The sequence below is a fragment of the Paecilomyces variotii genome (assembly GCF_004022145.1).
Source record: "Paecilomyces variotii strain CBS 101075 chromosome Unknown C8Q69scaffold_2, whole genome shotgun sequence".
Classification (NCBI taxonomy): Eukaryota; Fungi; Ascomycota; class Eurotiomycetes; order Eurotiales; family Thermoascaceae; genus Paecilomyces; species Paecilomyces variotii.
In genome coordinates, this window is record NW_021167141.1 from 3,708,696 (window position 1) to 3,730,440 (window position 21,745).

At 49.5% G+C, this 21,745-nt stretch overlaps 9 protein-coding genes across 9 annotated transcripts; 5 read left to right on the forward strand and 4 right to left on the reverse strand.

Moving 5' to 3' along the window:
- Nucleotides 1–411: 411 nt before the first annotated feature.
- On the forward strand, nucleotides 412–1,808 carry C8Q69DRAFT_174168 (hypothetical protein). Its single transcript, XM_028625796.1, has 2 exons — nucleotides 412–769; nucleotides 822–1,808. The coding sequence occupies exons 1-2, from the start codon at nucleotides 611–613 to the stop codon at nucleotides 1,680–1,682; spliced, it is 1,020 nt and encodes a 339-aa protein (XP_028488151.1). The 5' UTR covers nucleotides 412–610; the 3' UTR covers nucleotides 1,683–1,808.
- A 1,076-nt stretch (nucleotides 1,809–2,884) lies between these two features.
- Nucleotides 2,885–4,152, forward strand: C8Q69DRAFT_174180 (ER lumen protein retaining receptor-domain-containing protein). The gene is made up of 3 exons (XM_028625797.1): nucleotides 2,885–3,087; nucleotides 3,166–3,461; nucleotides 3,518–4,152. Exons 1-3 carry the CDS (start codon nucleotides 2,994–2,996, stop codon nucleotides 4,091–4,093), a joined length of 966 nt encoding a protein of 321 aa, XP_028488152.1. The 5' UTR covers nucleotides 2,885–2,993; the 3' UTR covers nucleotides 4,094–4,152.
- A 413-nt stretch (nucleotides 4,153–4,565) lies between these two features.
- Nucleotides 4,566–5,715, reverse strand: C8Q69DRAFT_174458 (hypothetical protein). The gene is made up of 2 exons (XM_028625800.1): nucleotides 5,225–5,715; nucleotides 4,566–5,168 (listed from the first exon to the last, which is right to left on the reverse strand). Exons 1-2 carry the CDS (start codon nucleotides 5,564–5,566, stop codon nucleotides 4,905–4,907), a joined length of 606 nt encoding a protein of 201 aa, XP_028488153.1. The 5' UTR covers nucleotides 5,567–5,715; the 3' UTR covers nucleotides 4,566–4,904.
- Nucleotides 5,716–6,064: 349 nt separating this feature from the next.
- Nucleotides 6,065–7,654, forward strand: C8Q69DRAFT_174322 (hypothetical protein). The gene is made up of 4 exons (XM_028625798.1): nucleotides 6,065–6,349; nucleotides 6,408–7,076; nucleotides 7,144–7,209; nucleotides 7,317–7,654. The coding sequence occupies exons 1-4, from the start codon at nucleotides 6,221–6,223 to the stop codon at nucleotides 7,500–7,502; spliced, it is 1,050 nt and encodes a 349-aa protein (XP_028488154.1). The 5' UTR covers nucleotides 6,065–6,220; the 3' UTR covers nucleotides 7,503–7,654.
- Nucleotides 7,655–8,360: 706 nt separating this feature from the next.
- Nucleotides 8,361–9,352, reverse strand: C8Q69DRAFT_397653 (GPR1/FUN34/yaaH family-domain-containing protein; the record flags this gene model as incomplete). The annotated part of the gene is made up of 3 exons (XM_028627785.1): nucleotides 8,361–8,666; nucleotides 8,760–8,934; nucleotides 9,003–9,352. 3 exons carry the CDS (start codon nucleotides 9,350–9,352, stop codon nucleotides 8,361–8,363), a joined length of 831 nt encoding a protein of 276 aa, XP_028488155.1.
- Nucleotides 9,353–11,758: 2,406 nt separating this feature from the next.
- C8Q69DRAFT_459198 (putative peroxisome biosynthesis protein) lies at nucleotides 11,759–13,865 on the forward strand. Its single transcript, XM_028630056.1, has 3 exons — nucleotides 11,759–12,277; nucleotides 12,348–12,611; nucleotides 12,669–13,865. Exons 1-3 carry the CDS (start codon nucleotides 11,969–11,971, stop codon nucleotides 13,530–13,532), a joined length of 1,437 nt encoding a protein of 478 aa, XP_028488156.1. The 5' UTR covers nucleotides 11,759–11,968; the 3' UTR covers nucleotides 13,533–13,865.
- C8Q69DRAFT_459199 (hypothetical protein) lies at nucleotides 13,866–14,968 on the reverse strand. Its single transcript, XM_028630057.1, has 2 exons — nucleotides 14,583–14,968; nucleotides 13,866–14,516 (listed from the first exon to the last, which is right to left on the reverse strand). The coding sequence occupies exons 1-2, from the start codon at nucleotides 14,650–14,652 to the stop codon at nucleotides 13,996–13,998; spliced, it is 591 nt and encodes a 196-aa protein (XP_028488157.1). The 5' UTR covers nucleotides 14,653–14,968; the 3' UTR covers nucleotides 13,866–13,995.
- A 382-nt stretch (nucleotides 14,969–15,350) lies between these two features.
- Nucleotides 15,351–17,309, reverse strand: C8Q69DRAFT_442668 (hypothetical protein; the record flags this gene model as incomplete). The annotated part of the gene is made up of 6 exons (XM_028628859.1): nucleotides 15,351–15,410; nucleotides 15,463–15,775; nucleotides 16,028–16,091; nucleotides 16,251–16,405; nucleotides 16,950–17,058; nucleotides 17,129–17,309. The coding sequence occupies 6 exons, from the start codon at nucleotides 17,307–17,309 to the stop codon at nucleotides 15,351–15,353; spliced, it is 882 nt and encodes a 293-aa protein (XP_028488158.1).
- Nucleotides 17,310–19,141: 1,832 nt separating this feature from the next.
- On the forward strand, nucleotides 19,142–21,088 carry C8Q69DRAFT_398923 (putative mitochondrial dihydroxy acid dehydratase; the record flags this gene model as incomplete). The annotated part of the gene is made up of 3 exons (XM_028627827.1): nucleotides 19,142–19,294; nucleotides 19,359–19,572; nucleotides 19,635–21,088. 3 exons carry the CDS (start codon nucleotides 19,142–19,144, stop codon nucleotides 21,086–21,088), a joined length of 1,821 nt encoding a protein of 606 aa, XP_028488159.1.
- Between the last annotated feature and the right edge of the window lie 657 nt (nucleotides 21,089–21,745).

Genomic DNA, 21,745 nt, shown 5'->3' on the forward strand with positions numbered 1-21,745 from the left:
CTCTCTGGGAAATGGGGGATTACTCTTTTGGCCGTGTTCTTCATGCAGTGCGCTCGATTGCCCAGCTGGCCATAGCCGTGTCCCACATTAGCTTGATAAGTCAAACCTCCAGCGACCCAGAGATCATAGAAGGTATGGCACCAAGCCCCGAGCGCCTCCGCAAGGACGCTTTGATGTGGAAACAATTCGCACTCGAGGCAGCGCCACTCTAATCGTCATGCATCAAAAGCCGGAGTCTAAGGGGCGGACGTCAGACCGCTAGCACACCTACTGAGAGGAAATCTAGTAAATAAAGAGACAGAGATAGACTCGTTTTTTCGCTGTCTGTTACTTTCCAAGACCATCGAGGTGATTGGTTCTGAGAAGACTTCTAGTCTGTTTTTACAGCTCCATCTTTTCTTCTTTTCTCCCACCGGTTGGGCTAATTCACATTCTTTATAATCCTTTTGATTGCTGTCTTGACGACTCTGTTCTTCTTGTCTCTTTCAAACCCACCTCTGCAGGTTCAATTGAACTTTATCGTTGCAGTTGGATAGCGAAAAGAAACCATCAGGATTCGCATTCACTAGGTCGTGATCAGAGAGCAATTTGAATCTTATAGCATATCAATATGTCACCTTCAATCAGCGCACCTGTCGCTGGTCCTATGCAGTATGGACCATTTGAGCCATCAGCATCGAGCAGCCACAGGGGTCAATCTGATTGTAGAATCCACAAACATCACCGGAAGACTTCCACCGGTGGTGGCCGGGCATGGACGGAGGAAGAGGTATGTTCTGTAGCTTTGGAGTTTCACCGAGCTTCTAGCTAACGATAAATAGGAAGCCTACCTACTGCGAACCCGTCTTCACAAGATGCCGTACAAGCATATAGCAACTCATCTGAAGAAGACAGAACTGGCTTGTCGACTCCACTACCACCAGATGTCTTATGGCAGCAACCGTCGCAAGCGAACAGACTCTGTGTCTTCTACCGGCTCTTATTCTTCTTATGTCGGCCCACGAGACGAGATCTTGGAGAACGCAACTTATACGCGTCTATCTCCCGTCCCGTCTCCTCCCTCCAGTCCTGAGTATGGCCCAGGAAAGAGCCTCATCTGCGAATCGAATTGCCAACAATCTCGGGCACATGTGCCAATTCTTCCCAAACCTGACTCCTCCGCTGTACGATCTTTCCAATCGACGCCAGCGGATATGCTGAAGTCACTGCGTCTCGATACCTCATTTACGACGACTCAGCCGTACAGACATCAGATGCAGTCAACACAGGTCAACCCTGTGCGTCTTCGGGCTATCTATGATGCCCATCGTGATTCATTCTGGTCTTTGATCGCCTCAGAGTACTCCCAGGGCGTCTCTTTCTCCCCTCGTCAACTTGAGGAAGCGTTCTTCAATACGACACTGCCTCCTACAACAATCCGTGCTCCATCTCCCCCAACTCCGGGGTCGAGCCCTCGTGACACTGCATCAGCTATCTACCATCCTCTCAACCAATCTATCTTTCACGCAGCGGGAAGCCGAGGATTCCAGGCAGTCAATGGCAGCTCCCAGGCGCCAACACGTACTGCGAGTCCCGCCGTGAGCACCCCTAGTTCCGTCGAGCGGTGTGCAGTCTCTGCGTTGTTGACTGTGGAAAAAGAAGTCAGACCGTCAAGGGACACTTGCCTGGAAACGAATGCTTGATTATTTCCAGACATCCTGTTCCTTATGAGATATTGAGTCTGAAATGTTCTAGGCAGGAGGTTTGCTGTGCAGACTTTTCCATTACGACCTTGGATTTTTATGAAGGTGCTTTCATGACATGCAAATGGTATCTACGAGTCTGTCAGGGTAACTGGGTTCACTCTGATCTCACCTGCATACGGGTGCGGGTATAGCTCTTTTCTGGGCTTTTCATTTACTGTAACGGTTTAATTGCGGTTTAATTGTTTTGTTTACTTTATTTCCCCGGGGTACATGGCCTTGGTGCGCTTTGTACATGTGCGTTTCTTGTCAGTCATGATGAAAGGCAGTTCTTGTGCGTTTATTTCATTTTGGAAGACGCGATGGTATCGCTCGATGTCAGATACACCACTTTTTCCTTTCGTTGGGGTTAGATTTGCAGTGTAGCTAGTGGCAGGCATTCGGGGCTTGCTGCCACCAGAGCATATTTAATATGTTATTATTTTCGTACTCTATTTTTCTAGTCGATAACACTAGAGGCCGACGATGAGGCCCAACTTCAAGCATCCATGGGCACCCTTTAGCGGGAACGGATAGATAGTCTAGAGTCTAGACTGTAGTTTTATCTGTTTCACCGCTCTTATCCATGGGCTGGGCGACTGGGCACGTGATTGCCGCGTGGCGCCCGCAGCTTCATACGCCATCCGTGCTTTAGCTTCCCAAAGCAGAAGGTCAGCTTGCTGGCGAGTCCGATGGCGCTGCCTATACACGAATCTCTGACTCCGTTTCTGTTTCATATCTCGATTGTCAGACAGATGCACTTCGAAAAACGATAATAGTCACCTCCATCATTGCATTGCGTACCTTAATACCTTCCATTATACAGCCCAGGAGATAACACGCGTTTGCATCGTTATCGGCTGGTTAACCCGCCGGAGACAGTGACACATTCCCCGTCCTTGCATCTCCCTCCCTAGATAGATACTCGCACGAAACAAGGCGATTGTCGTTCCGTTTCCGAAACGCAGATCGGTTCTCAAAGCTTCCACTTGTCATTGACGATCGCTTGCGAACGTCAAAAGCATTATCCAGAACTCGTTCCTGAAACGACATCTATCCTTGTTCGTGAGACGCATCGCCTACCCTCTCTATCCGATTATTATTAGCTGGCAACCCCGTTCACTTCGAAGCTACGCAGGTAACGGCTTAGAAGCATAGAGAGGGGGTTCCAGACGCGTCATCGCTTTTACATCTTTCGCTATATCGTCAAGAGGGGGGTTTTGTCGAAATCACACTTCACTGAGAAGCATAAGGAACGGCAGGACCGGCGTCATGTTCAATGTCTTTCGATTGTTAGGCGATCTGTCGCATATCTCATCTAAGTGTATCTTGATATGGGCGATTCACTGGAACAAGAGTGCAGAGGGTACGTGAGATCTTATACCTGTCCTGCGCTTAGCCTTTAGATCTTCATACGGGCATGCTGACCTCCTTCGACTTACAGGGGTCTCCCTTCTGACGCAGATACTATACGCCTGTGTATTTGTCACTCGCTATCTTGATATATTCACTACGAGAATCGACAGCTGGGTGAAGACGTACAATCTGTTCTTCAAGATCTTTTACATCCTATCATCATTCTATATCATTCTCTTGATGACCAAGGTCTTCCCACGGACGAGGGAACGGGAAAAGGCGTGGAAGCTGGCACTGTGGTCGGTGATTGGTTCCCTCGTGTTGTCGCCAATAGCGATACTGGTCCTGGAACGGAATGAGACTCACCGCTCATGGTTCCGTGAGGTAAGTTGATTGCTTTCCCGCATCCGAATAGTACTGATTGCGTTGTCTTTATTCAGTATTGGTGGTCTTTCTCCATCATCCTCGAATCGGTCTGCGTGCTGCCGCAGCTCCTGCTACTCCGCCAGACAACGGTCCCTACCGTCATCGATTCGTTCTATCTCCTGACGCTAGGATTATACAGAGGTCTCTACCTCTTGAACTGGATCGTGCGCTATGAATCAGAAAACTTCCGCGATCCAATTGCTGTAGTGTTCGGTATCGTGCAGACAGCTTTCTATATCGACTTCGCCTGGGTGTACTGGACGCGCCAACGGGTCAAGTTGCGACACGGCGGTATTGTCGACTCGGAGGACCTCCGGAAGAGTTGGCTTGTCAACAAGGTTTTCAATTCGCGCGTCGCGCGGGCACGTAACGAGGAAGAGGAGGAGCACCTGGATGAAGAAAATGGAGCAGGTGAAGAGGGCGCAAGCCGTCGTGCCGGAACCAACCGCTGGGGTGCCCGCGGTATCTCTGTCTCCGCTGATGATACCTTAGAGGGACACTCCCACTCGAAGAATCGAGACTCCGCCGATGAGGATGAGTTGGAGGGAATATTGGAGGACGAGGAATCACCGCATGACCGGGAACACTGACAGGAAGGTGTCTAACCACGATTAACCCTGCTAAGCCCGGTCATTGCGTACTATATTCCACTATACTTGGCTGTCCCATTTTTTGGATTTGGCAGTTTCTACGCATTGTCTTGGAGTTTTACATGATCTGTAGAATGAGCGGCATGATTTTTGATGAACTATATTTGGAAACCGAATGACAATCTCTATCTGTTGCTAATCCGCAACCCGGCACAAGTAGAAATCCCAGTATGGCAGTGCATTTGCCATGTCCTGACGAGAAGCTATTTACGTCCATGCGATAGATCGCGAACAGGTTTTCCCACCTATGAAGATCAGAGCCCCAGACATCCGGGGTTTCGAGAGACTCAGAAATCGGCAAGATGGGATCAAGGGAGGCGCAGCAGATGATCTCCACGGAAGAGACGATTCTCTATTTTGGATGAAAGAGAGAGGTGGGTTGTAGAGAAAGACCTTTGACAGAGGGCCGGATCGTCCAAGCAGAGCTCGGGACACGTGCCGGCCCGGGCTTGTTGTCCTTTTGATCTTCGTTAAGCGCCGACAGACACACGGACATCCTCTCGAGTCTCCATTGAGTCCATTATTCCCTCTCGCCCGCACCGCACTGTGGGCCGACAAGACTCGAGTGAGATGCCGTGATCCTATCTACAAGTACTGACATCCACGAGAGCTTGCGATACTACTCTCTTGGACGACACGTGGGCTGTTCCCAGCTGAGGTATCCTCCCAGCACATCGACAGCGGAACTTGCGGCGACGCACCGTTGCTCAGCTCTGTCCACCGTGCAGATACAGTAAACCGTCTGGACTGGTTAAAAGGGCTGTGTTGGGGCCATTCTGGCCAGTCCAAACACCCTTGGTTCACAGCCCCATCGGAACTGAGCGCTTAACGGACATCGCGCTGAGGTCGGATTATTGAACCCTGCGCTTACCCATTGGCCCTGCGGTATTCCCCTTCCTCTCTGGCTGACCACACCGCAGGAGCTGAAGACCATCTCAAAAGGTTGTTGACTAGTATCAGGGCCGACGGGAGCTAGGCGATCATAGTGGCCGCGATCCATGGGTCTGTTCGACGGGTATGATTACTTACTTCCAGCTTTATCGACCCTGATGCCGCTAAAGCTGCCGTCATTTCTTTATGGTATAAACCAATTTTGACTTGGCATGTGTTTTTTGACAGATGTCGTCTGGGAATGAAAGATAAGTCAGTTTCATATCTCCCTGATCGCTGATTTTTCTCTACAATCGTGGTTTCTTTTGTCTGTTGCTTAGTAGTTTGCTTCGCCTTCTGACAACAATGGGTACCATTTTTACCTGTGCCCCTGCTCTTAGAGCGACTCTTCCCTGGCATAGGACGATGGTCCCATTTTTGGAGGGGTTGACCGTTGAAGTCGCTAAAAGTTCCCCTGCCCACTCCAGCGGCAATTGTCCTTTGACGATTTGGTCTTGCCATTTTAGCACCAAATCTTAACATGCTTGTTCTCTACCCCAGAGACTAGAGACCAGAGACCCTGACCACCCGGACTCTTGGGCTCGGATTTCCAGAGCCGTTCCTCTTCAGGTGTTGTGGGCCTATCTAGAGCTGCAGCTCCGGGGCTGGAGATTTCGCACTTGTTCTATGGAACGTTGCTTAATGTTGTCTATAGGCGGGCGCTTAACCGCAGAACACCTCGAGCCAGCAATATCGTTTCTCGGTCTTGCCCGTTGCGGCACAGTTATTGACAGCGGCAAGAGCCTGACAGCTTTCGCTCTCTGGGTTTCTTTTAAAAAAAATGCATCGAGGTCTGGAGCCTGCCTTGCAAGGCGGTTTTGCTAGCTTCTGCCTCTTTTACAGTAACTCCACCAGAGGCGTCCGTGTGTACGGCGTTTGGCCCGTGGTGGATTATGTCTCTGATCTGAAGATCAACTATGTCTTTTTAAAGATCACATCTGTTATAAAGAGAAGGTTCTTTGGCCCCCGTTAAGATAACTCAATCCTGATTCTGTCGAAGGGTTGGATATCAGCCTTCATTTATCTCTATACATTGCCTCTTCCATTGAATCCTCTTTTTGTTACCCTATTCCAGTCTTTATCTGTCTCCGTATCGTTGCAGTGAGGGGGCCATTTCCTCACTCAACAGGTCTCTTCATGCTTTTGTTGAATAGCTGGGATCAGGAGATGTCTTTCCCTCGCGGAAACGCTGGCTCTGAGGGCAGAACGGGAAGGATGGATGAGTATATGACGGATCTAGACCCTCGGTGGTCGAGCGTAGATGCTGTACGTAGTGCGAACCGGGAGAGGAGTCTTGATACTGATGACTTGTTTTGATATCCAGTCTCAATTCATAGGTGTCTCTCTTCCATACAGCGCGGCTGGTCACCCTTCGGCGGCAGCCTTGACTCCAATCAGTCTACCCGATAGCTCTTTTATCGATACTGGCCCGAGTCCAGTACTGAGCCGGCACTCGCAGGAATATCATTATCAGCCCATCGGGGATCCTACTCCACAATACCATGGGCTAGGGATTACTGCACCTTTCCCGGAAAACTTCCCCGTGCAAGCACCTGCGGGTTATGCTTTCACTCATGGAGGGCAAATTATTGACTATGACCCTACTTCAGCTGCGCGGACGATCACATCACCACGAGGCCAGCGACCAAGGCCCGAGACCAAAACTGTAGCAACGCGAAGGGGCACGCCTGTCTCGATTCTTCCGCACCCAGAAGGACTTCGTCGCATGGAGCAGGAACGTCTCCACGGCCACATACCAGAATCACAGCCAAGAGAGCTCCGACGACCGCGAACCGGCACACGAGGTCGACGAGACCCTAACGCAGACGAAGAGGACGACTTTGTGGAGCAGCTCCGAGAGCAGAATGTTGCCTGGAGAGTGGTTGCAGAGCGGTTCCGGGAGCGATTCCATAAAGACACTTCAGAGGCACGTCTCCAGATGCGGTTGCAGAGACGGCGCAAAGGTCGAGCGGCAATGTGGGATGAGGATGATGTGAGTACGTGTGTCGCCGCGACTTGCCCCTTTCTCACAGGAAGGCTGACCTAGATTCCACGTTCAGATTCGACTGCTAAGGAGAGCGTACGATTATTGGCAGGATAAAAAGTACACGATTATCGCGGAGAAGGTAAATCATCCTCCTCTAGATAAGAAAACATAGTCCTGTTGAATGATATAACATGACGTCGATGATACGATATCGTTATCGATAGCCATTACTGACTCACCGGGCAGTTACAGGAATTAGGCGCGAAACGGCCATACACTGAGCAAGAATGCGAAGCGCAGCTGCGAATTGAGCTGGGCGAGGTCGTTGGCCCTTCAGATATCCATGCGCCTCCACGACCAGATGCGCAACGGCGTCGGAAACGAGCTAGTTTAAAGTCATCACGTCGAAGAGGGGAAGGTGGAGATGACTAAATAAGACTCGTCTCTCTTTTGTTGTTCAGGTCTCCTTGTCCCTTTTCCATTCATTTTATTGTTCATTTCTTTTTTACCCCCGAGCGAGCCAATCTCGGTTACACCACAGCACGCATTGTTTTGTTTCTTCTTTCCTATTTGAATGATAGCCTCCGGTATGAATTTTTACACTTCTTTTTTCGGATCCATATGGTCTCTCTTATATCATGGAGTGAATAAGGGGGCGTATACTCGAGTCTTTTTTTTTCTTCTTCTACTTCCACTACTCAACAACATACATTAGCGCATAGATCTATTTGCATTCTACTTTTTTTCTGCGTTGTGACTCTCTTTCTGAATCATAAAGCTTGATAGTCTCACATGCATACATACATACATACGTCTTACATTACATGTTGGAATATATTCTATTCTCCTTTTACTATTCTTGATCCCTTGATGCGGGGCACTTATGCGGGGAGCGTGATGAGATATATAAGATTGGTGCGTATATGTATGTGGGAAAATAGCACTGGAGGACGAAAGGTAGGGCATATCATGTATATAGTCCCATGGCAGATTGGTTTTACTTATTACTAGTTGTGTATGAGGGAGAAGGGAGTTGAAGAAGATTGAAAAGACTCCTTCTTATATAACAGTGGTATGTATATCCCCACTAAATATATTGAGATGATTATTTACGTTAATGCATACATAAAATATAATAACCGCCCCCGGAGTCTCGTGTACACCTCGCTTTCTATTCACATGTATCATGGTTCTGAAATACTCTATTCATTGGAGCGCACCTTCTCATAGATGACTGTGGAATATATAGATAAAGAAGAAAAGACTCGGCCTGATTATAGGCAAGAGCATCTATTGGTCTTTCGACTTCGCGCCCCTCTCCGACCAAGGGAAGTAGATAGCAGGGACGATAAAGAAACTGTTGCTATCGTCTGCAATACCTGATAGGGCGCACCACCAGGCTAGGAATGCAGCGAGGAGCGAAAAGAGTCCTCCGGCTTTGATCACATTTTTGTTTGGGTTCTCGTGTTCGTCGCGGTACATGTAGCCGATTCCGAGAAGGAAGAAGGCGACGTCGACGGTGAGGAAGAGAAGGAAGAAGGCTACGGTCGATTTGACGGTGCAGGTGAGTAATAGGAAGGTGAAGATGAACCAGCCCTGAGGGATTGATTAGTTCGGATTCTTTTCATTTTTTTTTTTATATCGCGGAGAAGAGAGGGCGGAGGATGGGGGATGTTGGAGACGACTTACGAATAAGAATAATGAGAAGGAGTCGTAGAACATTCCAACAGAGCCTTTATCGGCTTGCTCTAGTGAGGACATGATGCCGAATCCTCCAGGAGTGAAGATAATGCCTACTGCGATCCAGAAGCCGCCGTAGGAGGACAATGCAGTAGCACCGAATGTGTTGCCTGCGGCCATTTCCCTGTTGAGAGAACCCCGGTCAGAAAATCTATGTTGACGTCTGGGATGCAGAATTGAGTAAGTACTTACCACATCCCGGCGCAAAGCTGTACCAATCCACCGTAGGAATACGCAAGACCAACAATTATGTTTGGCTCCGTGATGTCTCGAGCGCCCATATTGATGCAACCCAGGACGAAGGTAGTGAGCGCGAAACCGCTCAATCCCAAAGGTGCTGGATTGGCGATCTTGCGCTCCTTAACTGGCCTGTACAGTCCAGGCTGGAACTCACCTCCAAAGGGAGGGAGGCGAGTACTGGTCGTGGTGACATGCGCTAGCGGGCCATAGTTGGCATAGAAGTTCGAGTCCCCGTTACCACTAGAACTCGTAGCGTTTGTCTCGCTCTTGTCCAAATTGGTTTGAGCCTCAAGGGTAGCCATGATGACAGACTCCTTGGTGGTGCGTCGGAATGGTGGATGCGATTCCAAGATACAATACAATTGAGCAATTGATCTTGTTAGGGAAAAGAGAGGGGGGGGAGAAGAGAGGAAGAGAGAAGAGATATGCTATGGTATTTCCACAGACCCTGTTGCGAGAGAGCAGTCCCTGAACTTGGTCCCGGCCTGGAGGGGAGACCCGATTAATATACTCATCTTTGCGACTGCGTCGGGGAGGTCAGACAAACTCATAGTCGGGGGGAAAGGGGATCAGCATTCCAGCAACGTGTTGCAGAAGCACAACAGCTTTAGGAGTTGAGAGTGGAGCATGAAGATTGGCTGTCCAAACGATGACGATATCGAAGTGCATGTCATCCAAGCTGCACAACCGTCGACAGGCGCGCTGGCAAATAACCTGAGTCTAGCACTCTTCTGGCGCCGGACGGGCTCATAGATTGGCCCAAATCGCAAACTGGGGACGGCATAACGCCGTGTTCTTGACCAACCTGGGGTAAATGATGTCTTACGAACGAGAACATAAGGTTGGACCCTCCGTCCCCGCAAGTGCGGAGAATGCTGACTCGGAATGAGAATCATCAAGACTCATGGAGCGGACTGGCCATTTGATTGAACAGGATCAAAGGAAGTTTCCCCCGCGCTTTACCCCAGAAAAGCTGGTCGAGTGGCGGAGATTCTAGAGCCATGATCCGATGATCGCCCCTCAATAGCGCTCTTTGGTTGGGTATCATGTCAAGCTCTGTGGAGATCGGTTCGCTCTCGGCAGTTAATACTGTAAGCACCCTGAGCTTGGCAGTTAAGCAGTCCGAACAAGGTAGATCTACCTGTTCGAGAAGCAGTGAGCAATTGTTCACATCCAGCACCAATTACTACTTACATATCCTGGGTGAACTCGAATATGCAGAAAGAAGTATACTGCCGTTACTGTCACTTGGGGTAAGAAGAGAAGATGGAGAATATACCAGGGACGGAACCTCTCCGGGAGCTGTCATAGACTTCAGGAAAGATCCCGTCATGGCGCAATTAAGTTTCGTATATCTCTCGTAAAGATCCAAATCCTGCAGCTTGGCTAATTAGTCCCGAAGCATAAATGCACGAAACTTTTGTCGGCCGAATAGGCTCAAATCAGAGCGAGATCTCTCGTAGCCAAGTCCTCCGGTCCCTGGGCATCGGTGCCTGAGCAGCGCAAAAATCCCTGCACTCCACGAGGCCAAATGTCGATTCTGAGGGGCAAGCGCGGGGTAGTGTTCTCAACAGACCTGAAGATCTATCCGTGATCTACTCCGTACATAGATACATACAGGAAGGGAGGAGACGGACGGTTCGATTCCCCGTCGAGCGTTCGGGACGTTTTTGGTCAGGTGAGCCATGGCACGTTCACGCCTCAGGCAACAAAGGCCTTTTTGTTTACTTCGACCTCTAATCGGCCCTTTTGTCAGGACCGCGTAATAACCCACAAGCAATCCTGCCCTTTGACCAGGGATTAGAGGGCGTTGCGAAGTGGTAGGAGATTTGGTTCATGTAGACCTTTCCTGATACTCCCTGAGAAGCGTGAGGACCTTTCCATGGTTGATGCCTAACCCAGGAGGTAATAATAGCCTCTAATATCTCTTCATATGTCTGTCCTACCACTTCGCTTTTGGAATTCTGTGTTTATTGTATTAGAATCACGATCATGTTCTGCCTTTTTGGTCTGAATCGAAAGGACTACCGGTTAACATGTTGGGACCTGCAATCCAGATATGTTCTCACGATCTGGTTAGAGCACTCAACTCTGCTGAGAGCGAGGAAACTCCTTCATCTCCAAGACTCTTGCTCTGATAGGCAGTGGCGCAAGGCCGAGGCAATAAACCTAAACGACGTAATTCGTCCTTGGCACATCCTTTGCAGAGTCCGTTGCGGATATATTTTTTATATTTTTGTCTCCTATACATCCTGACACGCTTGAAGAAGATCATATACACCCTGCAAACCTCGAGTTGGAGGGGCCCTCGGCTCCCCACACGTCAATCAATATTATTAGGCTCTAGTAGTGTATTCCCACAAACTGGACGAGTCTAAGATGGGCCAGCTTCCTTGCGCAAGACAAATGTCTTCGTGTTTTTTTCGCCTAGGACACCAGTCGGATTTGACGAGACTGTCAAGGGAGCGTCAACAGTGATATGGATCTCTTGGATATAGATAATCCACTTCTTCATAGTCTCCCAGTCCGGGACTGACTCTCCAAGCTAGATTTGAACAGCATACCTGTTAAACGCCGCACTTAGGATGCGCTCCGTTAAAGGGTCAATTCATCAGTGTCGGTAAAATCTCTAAGTGCTATATTGCCCTGTAATAACGATAGCAGCTGATTCGCACATTGCAGGGCAAACCCTATTTCTGCATTTCATGTTGCTCAACCTTAAGAGCATCAAAAGACTTGAAAAGACTTGGGACTTGACCGCATTCGGTACAAGTATTCTTATCATCCCCGGTCACGTGCTGTCTACGGAACCTCGGTTGCGCGAGACGAGCCGATGGCAATCCGGAGTTCGAGCCGCCGGTGTTCAGTTACGTCTCCAACTGAGTCCTTCTCTCTGCTTGAACGATCATGGTCGCAACATGAGTTCTGCAAATTTCGCTGCTGCTCAAAAGCGAGTTTTGGAGCGCCGTCGCCAGCGTGAAGCTGAAACTCGCGCCCGCATCGCGGAGCAGCAGCGAGCGTCGCGCGTCAACAGAGCTGCTGTGGAGCGGCTCCCAGCTCCCTTGAACAGACTCTCAGGCGCCGGTCTCGCTCTATGGGATACAGTCAAGGGGCGGGAAGGAACAAGGCCTGCCTTTCGTGTTGGTCAGGTCGACGCGGAACTTCTGGATGAGGAGTTGCTGGGACTCTTGAAAGGACAGGTCGGAGAGGCACTGAAATACTTCGGGGTAAGGACACCATTTGGCTCCATGCAGTCTTCTGTCAGATAGAGACAGAAGTTAATCATTTCTATATTAGCCTCATGTCCGGGATGACTGGTCCAGTGAGATCCAACTTGGGCTGCGCGCTATTCTCTTCAAGCTCTCTATATGGGACCATAATGCGTCATACGGTGCGGCGCTGCAGAACTTGAAATATACCGATAGTCGGAGTCAGGGCCCTGTCTTTTCGCCTCCCACGAAATGGCAGAAGATCCTCTATGGTCTGTTCACGGTTGGCGGTCGCTACGCTTGGGACAGATGGGAAAGCTGGTTGATTGACAAGCAAGGTGGTTATGAAGAGGTAAGTGTCTGGCTTGTTCTTCTTATTTTGGTGGAACGGGTTTGCTCATAAGACCAGCCTTCATCGGAAGTGCGGCTATTATCGAAGATTACGGACATAGTTTCGACGTCGCATTCCATCGCGGCATTTGCCTCCTTCCTTGTCTTCCTAGTGAACGGACGATATCGAACGCTCGTCGATCGGATACTTCGGATTCGTCTCACGCCTCCGTCAACTCAGGTTAGTCGTGAGGTATCATTTGAATACCTTAACCGCCAGCTTGTATGGCACGCATTTACCGAATTTCTCTTGTTTCTGCTACCTCTGGTCGGAATCAGTCGCTGGCGTCGTTGGCTATCGAGAGCTTGGCACAGAACTGTCTCTATTCTGAGAGCAAGCGGTGATGATGCAGAGGTCCCTGAGAAGCGAGGAGAATTGGCTTTCCTTCCAGAACGAACATGCGCTATCTGTTATCAGGAACAGAATCCCACGTCTACATCGGAGAGTGACGTTATTGGAATGTCCGCAGCGTCAGGAGGTATCATCGGTTCTGCTCAAACTGATATCACAAACCCTTACGAAACTATACCATGCGGGTGCATATACTGCTTCGTCTGTATTGCGCAGAAACTGGAAGCCGAAGGAGGTGAAGGTTGGGTCTGCTTGCGCTGCGGCGAGATCGTAAAGCAGTGCAAGCCTTGGAATGGCGACGTGTTGGAAGAAGATCGCCGCCCAGCTGGGAATGGCAAAAATGTTGGATTCATCTTGGGGCCAAGCCCAGAGGGTGAGGAAACATCCGAGAAAGCATCTAACTCGTCCACCGGGACAACAGCGTTCGAAGCATTAGATGCAAACGGGGGTCTCCAGGATTCTGTTCACTGGTCGACCGTCGAGAAAGAGGCCAGTGAAGCTGGAGACGCAGAACATGAGGAGTCACAATAGATGACGCCGGGACAACCATTCTGGAAAGGTCGTCTACGCAGAAGCTAGCAGCTCTCTCTAGGGCTGGCGCTAAAAGAACATGTCCACAGCAGGAACTTCATTCTAGCCGATACCCTACAAGGTTTGCTTCGAATATGGTGATTGCCCAGGCGGTACACATATTAGGCTCCCAAGGAACCATTCGAGGTATCATCACCACATATACCATCCGCATTGTATATCTATTTCAGTCTTGCATTCTTCATGAGGTTTTATGAAAGTGGCATTGTTTTCCTTAACGATCGGACGGGTTTATTCACGAACGCACATTTCAAATGAGGGGAGAGCCGAATGAATTTCTCTAATACAATATTCTCAAGTATAAGCCAAACCATATTTTCGTTATCATAAAAAACAAAAGAGATTAAGCAACCTCCAGTTCGTCCTCATAGTCACCCCAAACAGAACCCCAGCAGCCATAGTCTCAATAAAACAACACCGCAGTAATCCCAATCACTGCCCCAGCCAGCGGAAAAACCGACCTCCCCGCATTCAAATAAGACCACTTCTCCAACAAGCCCGGTACCTCCGTATCCTCTCTCGCCCTCTTCGCCTCCTCTTCCGCACTCATCGCCATCCCTTCCTTCCCTTCCTTCTCCGCCGCATCATCCCTCGTAGCATGCGCCTCCAGTCTCTTATTCACCGGTAACATCACACCCAACGTAAACGGCACAATGGTGATAGTCGTCGCGGCCGCGATCAGATACAATCTCCCCACCCTTCCAGCGCTAGCGGTGTGTCGGAGCGTATAAGCCAGATACGAATACGCCACTGCCGAAGTGAGCGCCAGCGAAGGAAAGATTATCTTCCCCTTATCGTAGACATTGAGCCATTGATGCGTGATGTGTGAAGGGCTTGAGGCGGGAGTATCGGATTTGATGGTCTCGGAGCGTCCGGGGAGGGTGAGTGCTGGGATGGTGAGGGTGGAGAGGCTCAATATACCGCCTTTGATGGGGGGTTTGAAGTTAGTCTTTTTGAAATACAATAATTGGACTTGGTGCAGAAACGTACCGGAAGCAAAAGCAGAAGCGAGGATCCCGACGGCCTGAGCGACCTTGTAGCTGGGTGTGTTGTCAGACATGGTTAATAGCGTTTAAGTTAGTCGAGGTATATGAGCTGGGGAGGATGTAATGGCTATGTTATATGGAAGATATAGTCATAGGATATGGTTTTATGGTAAATAGATGTTCAAGCGGGGATGGAATAATAACTAGTTAACGCTTCTGCCTGGGAGAGTTGCAGAGGCTAGATCATCAGCAGATCCAGGTCGTAAGTAAGTACTGGGCTCGTATGATCCGGAATGCGGGTGGAAAGCTTAAATGCTAGATCTGTTAGTATGTGGAAGCTTTGGATTACGATGTGACCACTAATGCGATTTATTCACGATCTGTGCTTTTTGAGTAAACTGGTTTTATGCGGTATTTTAACAGCGTCTGGAAAGCGATGACGTCGATTAAGTATGTACAGTAAGCCGGAAGCTACTGTAAGTAGTCCTGATCTCCACTGTGTTTCTTGTCCTTTCTAGATAGAATAGAAAAAAAAAAATAATACATATATATATTCAACTGGAGGCCCCCCCCCCCGCCCCCCCCCCCCCGCTTCTGCCGTTATGCGCTCATACAATACATCAAGTTTCTCCATTAGAACCAATCTCCCTCAATGATTTTGGGCCCGCTCGAGTATGACGTTCGCCTGTCCTCAATGTGGTCATGTTCACTGGGACAACACGACTCCCCGCATGCTATTCCCGTAAGGAAGGTATAACAATTTGCAGAGATTCTATATATAGCTGTGAACAACTATCTCCGGGCATATGTAATTATCGAATATGACCAATGCCTGTAATAAGTTAGCAAATATTGATTTGCGAGCGAGCAGAATAGAGATGTACCTCACAACGGCGGCGTTTATTGCAGTCAATCTCCGTGCAGCGTTCACTGGCGAGATCTGCTGGACAGATCGACCGTATCAGGTCTGCAGTGACTATCTCAATGCGTTTGACTTTGTGGTACACCGGATATTTCTCCCTTCTCCCTTCTCCCTCCCAGTCGAGCTCGACCGGAAAGAAAGGACCGTTTGCATTATTCGGATGCGCCGATGACTGCAGATATGAGGGAGAATGGAGTGTCTGGAGATTCTCTTTCCTCACTTGTGCTTGTTCGAGAACTGCCGCTATGGAAGGGCTTTGCTCATAGGTAAGCAATCTAGAAAGGGAGCCAGTCATCCTCCTCGCCAAACGAGGCGAAAGGCATACACTCCGCCGCGGCCTCGCGAGCGAGTACGTGGACAGTTCATTGCCGTGCTTCACCTTATTTGGTCATTCGGGAGCTCGTCTGTTCCCACGGTTTTTTAGGACCAGAGGTTGTACTGCTCTCCGTCCTTGACCCTGACTTGCTTCCCTTAACCAGTTGGAAGGTTAGTGGAAGAGATTCAAACCACGAGAGGAGAAAACTCACAATTGGATCGCTCGAAACATTCTTTCCTTTGCCCATTTTGATTCTTTTTGAGAGAAATTGGGGTCTGACACCATAGAAAGTTAAGGGTCGAAGATTCATATTCTGTATCAGGTAATCCTCGTTTTTGGGGATGGGAGCTTGCTGAGCGCAATACTTTTACACTTATGTATCGGGCCCTATTTGCATTCAGCATATGCTCAACGTCAAGCAGAGATGTACTTACTATGGTGGTAACCATGGGCCTTCTTTTGCTCCCATGAAATTGGCCAGGAGTCGTACATGGGTTCACACATCGTGGTAAGTTTCTCGATGGCTATGCCACGAACGCTCATGCGTAGTCCAGGCAACTTGCGAGAGCATTCGATGAAAAATATCAGTCTGTGAACGTCTGGTCGGTGGCTATCTCAAGAAGTTTGGATAGGGTCGACTGTAGGTTGTCCTCTCCTAACCCGTCGAGAATAACTGAAACCTGTCTTCGCTTCTCCCCGCATATCCAATATGGACCGAGGATCATGAGCAGAAGCCCACGACGGAATTCCTCCTACACCAATCATCTGGGATGGCTCCGCACGAAATATGGCAGGTACTTAAACACCCTGCCAAGCCCAGGTTATAATTCGTTATGAACCCGTACCAAACCACGGAAGCACACCGATTGTGAAGTGGATGTCATGCTCGACATCCAAGTCCAGGATGGACTGTTTGTAATGTTTTCCAGTCGCATCGTTTCCATGTTAATCAAGACTTTTAAGATAGCATCCGCAAGGAAGATAAGCTATCCGCCGTCCGATTAACAAGATATATAAAAAGATGTATGCTTGTAGCGAACGTGTACGGAGTTCTCCTGAAACGAAAGAAGAACGATATAGAATAATCTTGGCGAACTCGGTCATCGCGGCACGATCGTCAATTCGGTACGGACCGAACCTGTTCATCTTTGCGTGGCTGGCCCTCAGTCTCGGACTGCCGTTGATATAGCTTTCTCAGGCCCAGTCGTATTCGAAGATTGACACGTAGATTTCGAATCCGTCCTGCGACATGAGAGCTCGCCTTGTTCCATTAGATAGATTTCTCCGCAAGGGCACATTGAGTGGTACTCACCAAGGTCTCGGAGCAGTGTCCGGAAATTCCTTGATCCAGGCGACCATATGGGCAGTCTCCGGAGTTCGACTTGAGAACTGTGCCTCCGTCTTTGGTCCCGCTTGCACTCGACGAGTGCCAGAATCCTTTTATCGGTCACAGCTTGGAGCTGGCCGTCTGTAACAGCAATGAAGCTGTCCATTGCTCCCTAATATATAATATAAAACAAAAAAAGAGACCCGGGCCCCAATAGGGGCACTCTGGGAATCCTGCATATATAGTATACGGAAAGAAGAGAAAGCGAAGAACTTTCCTGGGTACAAGAGGCCTGCTTTATACCTTTACATCTCGTGAGGGGTACGAGTGTGTTTCACCAAATTTGACGGCAATTGGAATCTTCTGGTCCAAATTCAATACAGAAAGGTGGCGCCAGTAAATGAATACTGCAGATCTTACCCATTGAATGTACACAGGTAATTAGATTGAAGGATATGGCGCGAAAGTCGCCGGCATGGACCCGTATCTGCTGTGCCGCAAGACAACCTTGTACCACGCTTCCCATGTCCGAAACAGGGGACTACGCGGGTTACTGCATCGAAGATCATATTCATATAGATTGGGATCACTTCATCTAGCCAAGAGACAATATCCCCGGAAACTTCATTAACTCCTATCACGCATGCCATGTTCCGACATGACTCACATCTCAGAAAGCCTGGTTGTCTCCCTTGATGGATGTCTTTATTTCGAGTAGCGGAAGTCTGGTACACCTGGCCTGGCCTTGCAGCACAGCGGGTACGTGCCTCCAAGAAGATATGGAAATATACATCAGGTTCTCCATCTACGAAGAAGCAAACAGTCCTTGGCCTTCTGTCGGCGCACAAAGCGAACGCCAGGTGATCTGTCAATCATCCGTTTGCGGCATGTTCTTTGACTCGTAACTTATAGGATAGAACCTACTAGATTACTTGATTACTTACTAGATTACTAGTTCTTTGTATGCGAAAGATAGATGTGGGTTCAAAACCCCCTAGAATTAGAAGCAAGTAAGCAGTTCAAGGTGTTCAGGTCAGACTGTGCTTCCGTGCCTTTCAATATTCGAAACCTCCCTTCTGAATGCGCGCGGATCGCCAGTCTGTAGGATGCATGCGGGGATCCATTCATCAATGAAAAACATACGCGTTGCAGTGCCTGAGACTGCCGTGGGAGGTCTCATTGCTGTCGTACGGCGTCACCATTAATGCAGAGATGAATGAGCCAGAGGTATGTATGTTTCAGACGAGGGATCCAGGAAAGGCTGCGGATCAGAAAAAAAAAAAAAAATAGTGTAGTCGAGGAAACGGAACTCCATGAATCTGTTGCTTTATTCATACCTAGTCTCGAGTTCGATTATGACGCATCGGGGCTCGGGAGAAAGTAGATAGATATAGTTTCTAAACGGTTACTGCTCGTGGTTATGTATTGGTGGACATTGAAAACCCTCGACTATTTCGATGATACACACACTACAACTAATTTTTAAACTGCAGTTTCGCTCTCTTAAGTATATAATGAAGAATCTGAAATTATAATAGATTGCTGTCTGATATCAACACCACAAACACCATGAACTGCATGAACTCCATCTATCCCCACCAATGACAGAAGAGCCAGACTCGCTTACTCCGTTTTTCGAGATACTCACCACCAGATGAGCCCCCGACTCTGCCAACAAAAAGCCAGAGAACGAACTTTGCGGGCAGTGGGGTTTTGGGGGTCTCCGATCGCGATGGTTTACTCGTGGAGAAGAGGCCAGTAACAATACTAGTCGCCTGACAGCGGGGTGATCTCCGGCATCGTGAGGAGGGGTTCTGGGGTTGTCGGCATTGAACCGATGGCCGCAATATCCGTTACTTGTCTGCATGTCTTTCCCTTAAGGATCTTGCTTATATCGTAACTCAATCGTTGGTTTTTACTGCTCGACACGGTCTGGGCTGTAATCGAGCCCTCATTTTCACGTCCCTGGCCTTTGTGATCCTGAAGGAGTAGAGCGAAATGGCGTCCAAGACGACGGCAGACGCTTTCCAGGAGGCGCGATACATTGAATTCCCAAGCCTCCCCGCTGATGCGAAACATGAGGATGGCACGCCCGCGTTGAATAGGTACTCTGCCAACATCACAAAGGGCCATGAATTTCCGGGAGCGCAGGTAAAAAGATCCGGAAATCGAGACCGCATGGCGTAACTGCTAACGATATGGGGTGCCTCTGTAGGCAATGCTATATGCTGCCGGAGTACCGGATCGAGATGCCATGAGGAAGAGTCCACAGGTCGGAATCGCTTCAGTGTGGTGGGAGGGCAATCCCTGTAATATGCATTTGCTCGAGCTTGGAAAGACTGTGAAGAAGGCAATATCGGAGAGGGGAATGATTGGATGGCAGTACAATACGATTGGTGTCTCTGATGCGATTTCTATGGGCAGTGAAGGTAGGGGAGAAGCCGCGTAGCTGCAGTATGAAGCAGTTTTCTACGATGCTGACGGTCTGTAGGCATGCGTTTCTCTCTCCAGACACGAGAGATCATAGCCGACAGCGTTGAGACTGTGACCTGTGCCCAGTATCACGACGCTTGTATTGCTATTCCGGGTTGTGATAAGAACATGCCAGGTGTTGTGATGGGTATGGCGAGACACAATCGTCCCTCGATCATGATTTACGGCGGAACTATCGCTGTTGGATATTCCAATCTGTTACGGAAGCGTGTCAGCGTCTCCACTTGTTTCGAGGCTGCTGGAGCATACGCATATAACACATTGCACCAGCCCGATGATGGAGGCGATACGAGCAAGACGAAGGATGAGATTATGGATGACCTCGAGAGACATGCGTGCCCCGGCGCTGGCGCATGTGGTGGTATGTTCACTGCCAATACGATGGCGACAGCCATTGAGTCGATGGGTCTGTCCTTGCCGGGGTCTTCTTCGACACCGGCGGAATCGCCTGCAAAGATGCGCGAGTGTGTGAAGGCCGCAGACGCAATCAAGGTCTGTCTGGAAAAGAATATCAAGCCTCGGGACCTGTTGACCAAGCAGTCATTTGAGAATGCACTGGTCATGACCATGGCGCTTGGGGGAAGTACGAACGGTGTTCTGCATTTCCTTGCTATGGCTAGGACTGCTGGCGTAGACTTGACCCTGGACGATGTGCAGCGAGTCAGCAACAAGATCCCCTTTATAGCTGACCTTTCTCCCAGCGGCAAATATTACATGGCTGATCTCTACGAGGTTGGCGGTATCCCGTCGGTGCAGAAGCTCCTGATCGCTGCCGGATTGCTCGACGGAGGTATTCCGACTGTGACTGGCAAGACGCTTGCTCAGAATGTCGAATCGTTCCCATCTCTGTCACAGGATCAGACTATTATCCGGCCTCTAAGTAACCCGATCAAGTCCACGGGTCATCTCCAGATTCTTCGAGGAAACTTGGCACCAGGCGGAGCAGTCGCCAAGATTACAGGCAAGGAAGGTACCAAGTTCACTGGCAAAGCTAGAGTGTTCAACAAAGAGCACGAGCTCAACACTGCTCTGGCGAAGGGTGAGATTCCCAGGGGCGAGAATCTGGTGCTCATTGTTCGCTACGAAGGACCCAAGGGTGGACCGGGAATGCCAGAACAACTGAGAGCCAGCGCTGCTCTGATGGGCGCAAAACTGACCAACGTTGCCTTGATTACGGACGGACGGTACTCTGGCGCTTCCCATGGCTTTATTGTAGGGCATGTCGTGCCCGAGGCCGTCGTGGGAGGTCCCATTGCCGTTGTCCGGGACGGGGATACCATCACCATTAATGCAGAGACAAATGAGCTCAGTATGGATGTTTCAGACGAGGAGATCCAGGAAAGACTGAGAAACTGGCAGCCTCCAAAGCCGCATGTCACACGTGGCGTGTTGGCCAAATATGCGAGACTGGTCGGAGATGCTTCGCATGGTGCTATGACAGATCTATTCTAGATAGACGGCGGAACCTGTGAGATCGATCCACTTCATGATCGCCCGCGATAACATGCGGTGAGCTGCGACGCTTGACATCAGTATCGGCCTCGTGGGAGATGCATTGGACCATAACTAGTGGTTCTTCGGTTTCGTAATGTGCAAGTATATCGGATATCCGCATCCTAATTGTAGTCGAATGAAGAGAACGGAAAGAGAATGCCAGACAGGGAAACAGGAAAGAAACGACGAAAACAAAGGTCTATGACCGAAGTATCATAGAACAAGGTTTACGATACTCCTATTATTATTATCTGTAGTTGTCGAGATGCTCGAGACGGTCTTGTCCTGCCGAAGAAGCGCTCTAGAAGTTCTGGCGGGCGATCGACAGCCTTGGCAGCCCTGCCTGACGCCATGTGCGCCGCCCAGCCGGTCTGATTCATCGAATTTCTCGGCCATTGCTTCTTGATCGCAGAACTTCCCACGTCCCTTGTCTGGAGCGTCTCAGAGGCTGGAAGGGACAGCAGCATAACCCCAGGTAAGGAGCTCACTTCCGGAAATGTGCACTGGAGCCATCATCACTGCGATCGCCTTTCCCGCTATTCCTTTGTCACCGCCAGGATGAATTTCAATTCAAGCCTGTCGGTTGTTGCCCGCATCACGATTGCGCCAACACCT

Coding starts and splice junctions, on each gene's coding strand:
- C8Q69DRAFT_174168 (XM_028625796.1), top strand. CDS start 611: ATGTCACCTTCAATCAGCGCACCTGTCGCTGGTCCTATGCAGTATGGA. Junction 770..821: donor GGGCATGGACGGAGGAAGAG/GTATGTTCTGTA, acceptor AACGATAAATAG/GAAGCCTACCTACTGCGAAC.
- C8Q69DRAFT_174180 (XM_028625797.1), top strand. CDS start 2,994: ATGTTCAATGTCTTTCGATTGTTAGGCGATCTGTCGCATATCTCATCT. Junction 3,088..3,165: donor CTGGAACAAGAGTGCAGAGG/GTACGTGAGATC, acceptor TTCGACTTACAG/GGGTCTCCCTTCTGACGCAG. Junction 3,462..3,517: donor ACCGCTCATGGTTCCGTGAG/GTAAGTTGATTG, acceptor GTCTTTATTCAG/TATTGGTGGTCTTTCTCCAT.
- C8Q69DRAFT_174458 (XM_028625800.1), bottom strand. CDS start 5,566: ATGTTAAGATTTGGTGCTAAAATGGCAAGACCAAATCGTCAAAGGACA. Junction 5,169..5,224: donor TTGGTTTATACCATAAAGAA/ATGACGGCAGCT, acceptor AAGTAATCATAC/CCGTCGAACAGACCCATGGA.
- C8Q69DRAFT_174322 (XM_028625798.1), top strand. CDS start 6,221: ATGCTTTTGTTGAATAGCTGGGATCAGGAGATGTCTTTCCCTCGCGGA. Junction 6,350..6,407: donor GGTGGTCGAGCGTAGATGCT/GTACGTAGTGCG, acceptor TTTGATATCCAG/TCTCAATTCATAGGTGTCTC. Junction 7,077..7,143: donor CAATGTGGGATGAGGATGAT/GTGAGTACGTGT, acceptor TTCCACGTTCAG/ATTCGACTGCTAAGGAGAGC.
- C8Q69DRAFT_459198 (XM_028630056.1), top strand. CDS start 11,969: ATGAGTTCTGCAAATTTCGCTGCTGCTCAAAAGCGAGTTTTGGAGCGC. Junction 12,278..12,347: donor AGGCACTGAAATACTTCGGG/GTAAGGACACCA, acceptor TTTCTATATTAG/CCTCATGTCCGGGATGACTG. Junction 12,612..12,668: donor AGCAAGGTGGTTATGAAGAG/GTAAGTGTCTGG, acceptor TCATAAGACCAG/CCTTCATCGGAAGTGCGGCT.
- C8Q69DRAFT_459199 (XM_028630057.1), bottom strand. CDS start 14,652: ATGTCTGACAACACACCCAGCTACAAGGTCGCTCAGGCCGTCGGGATC. Junction 14,517..14,582: donor CGCTTCTGCTTTTGCTTCCG/GTACGTTTCTGC, acceptor CCCCCATCAAAG/GCGGTATATTGAGCCTCTCC.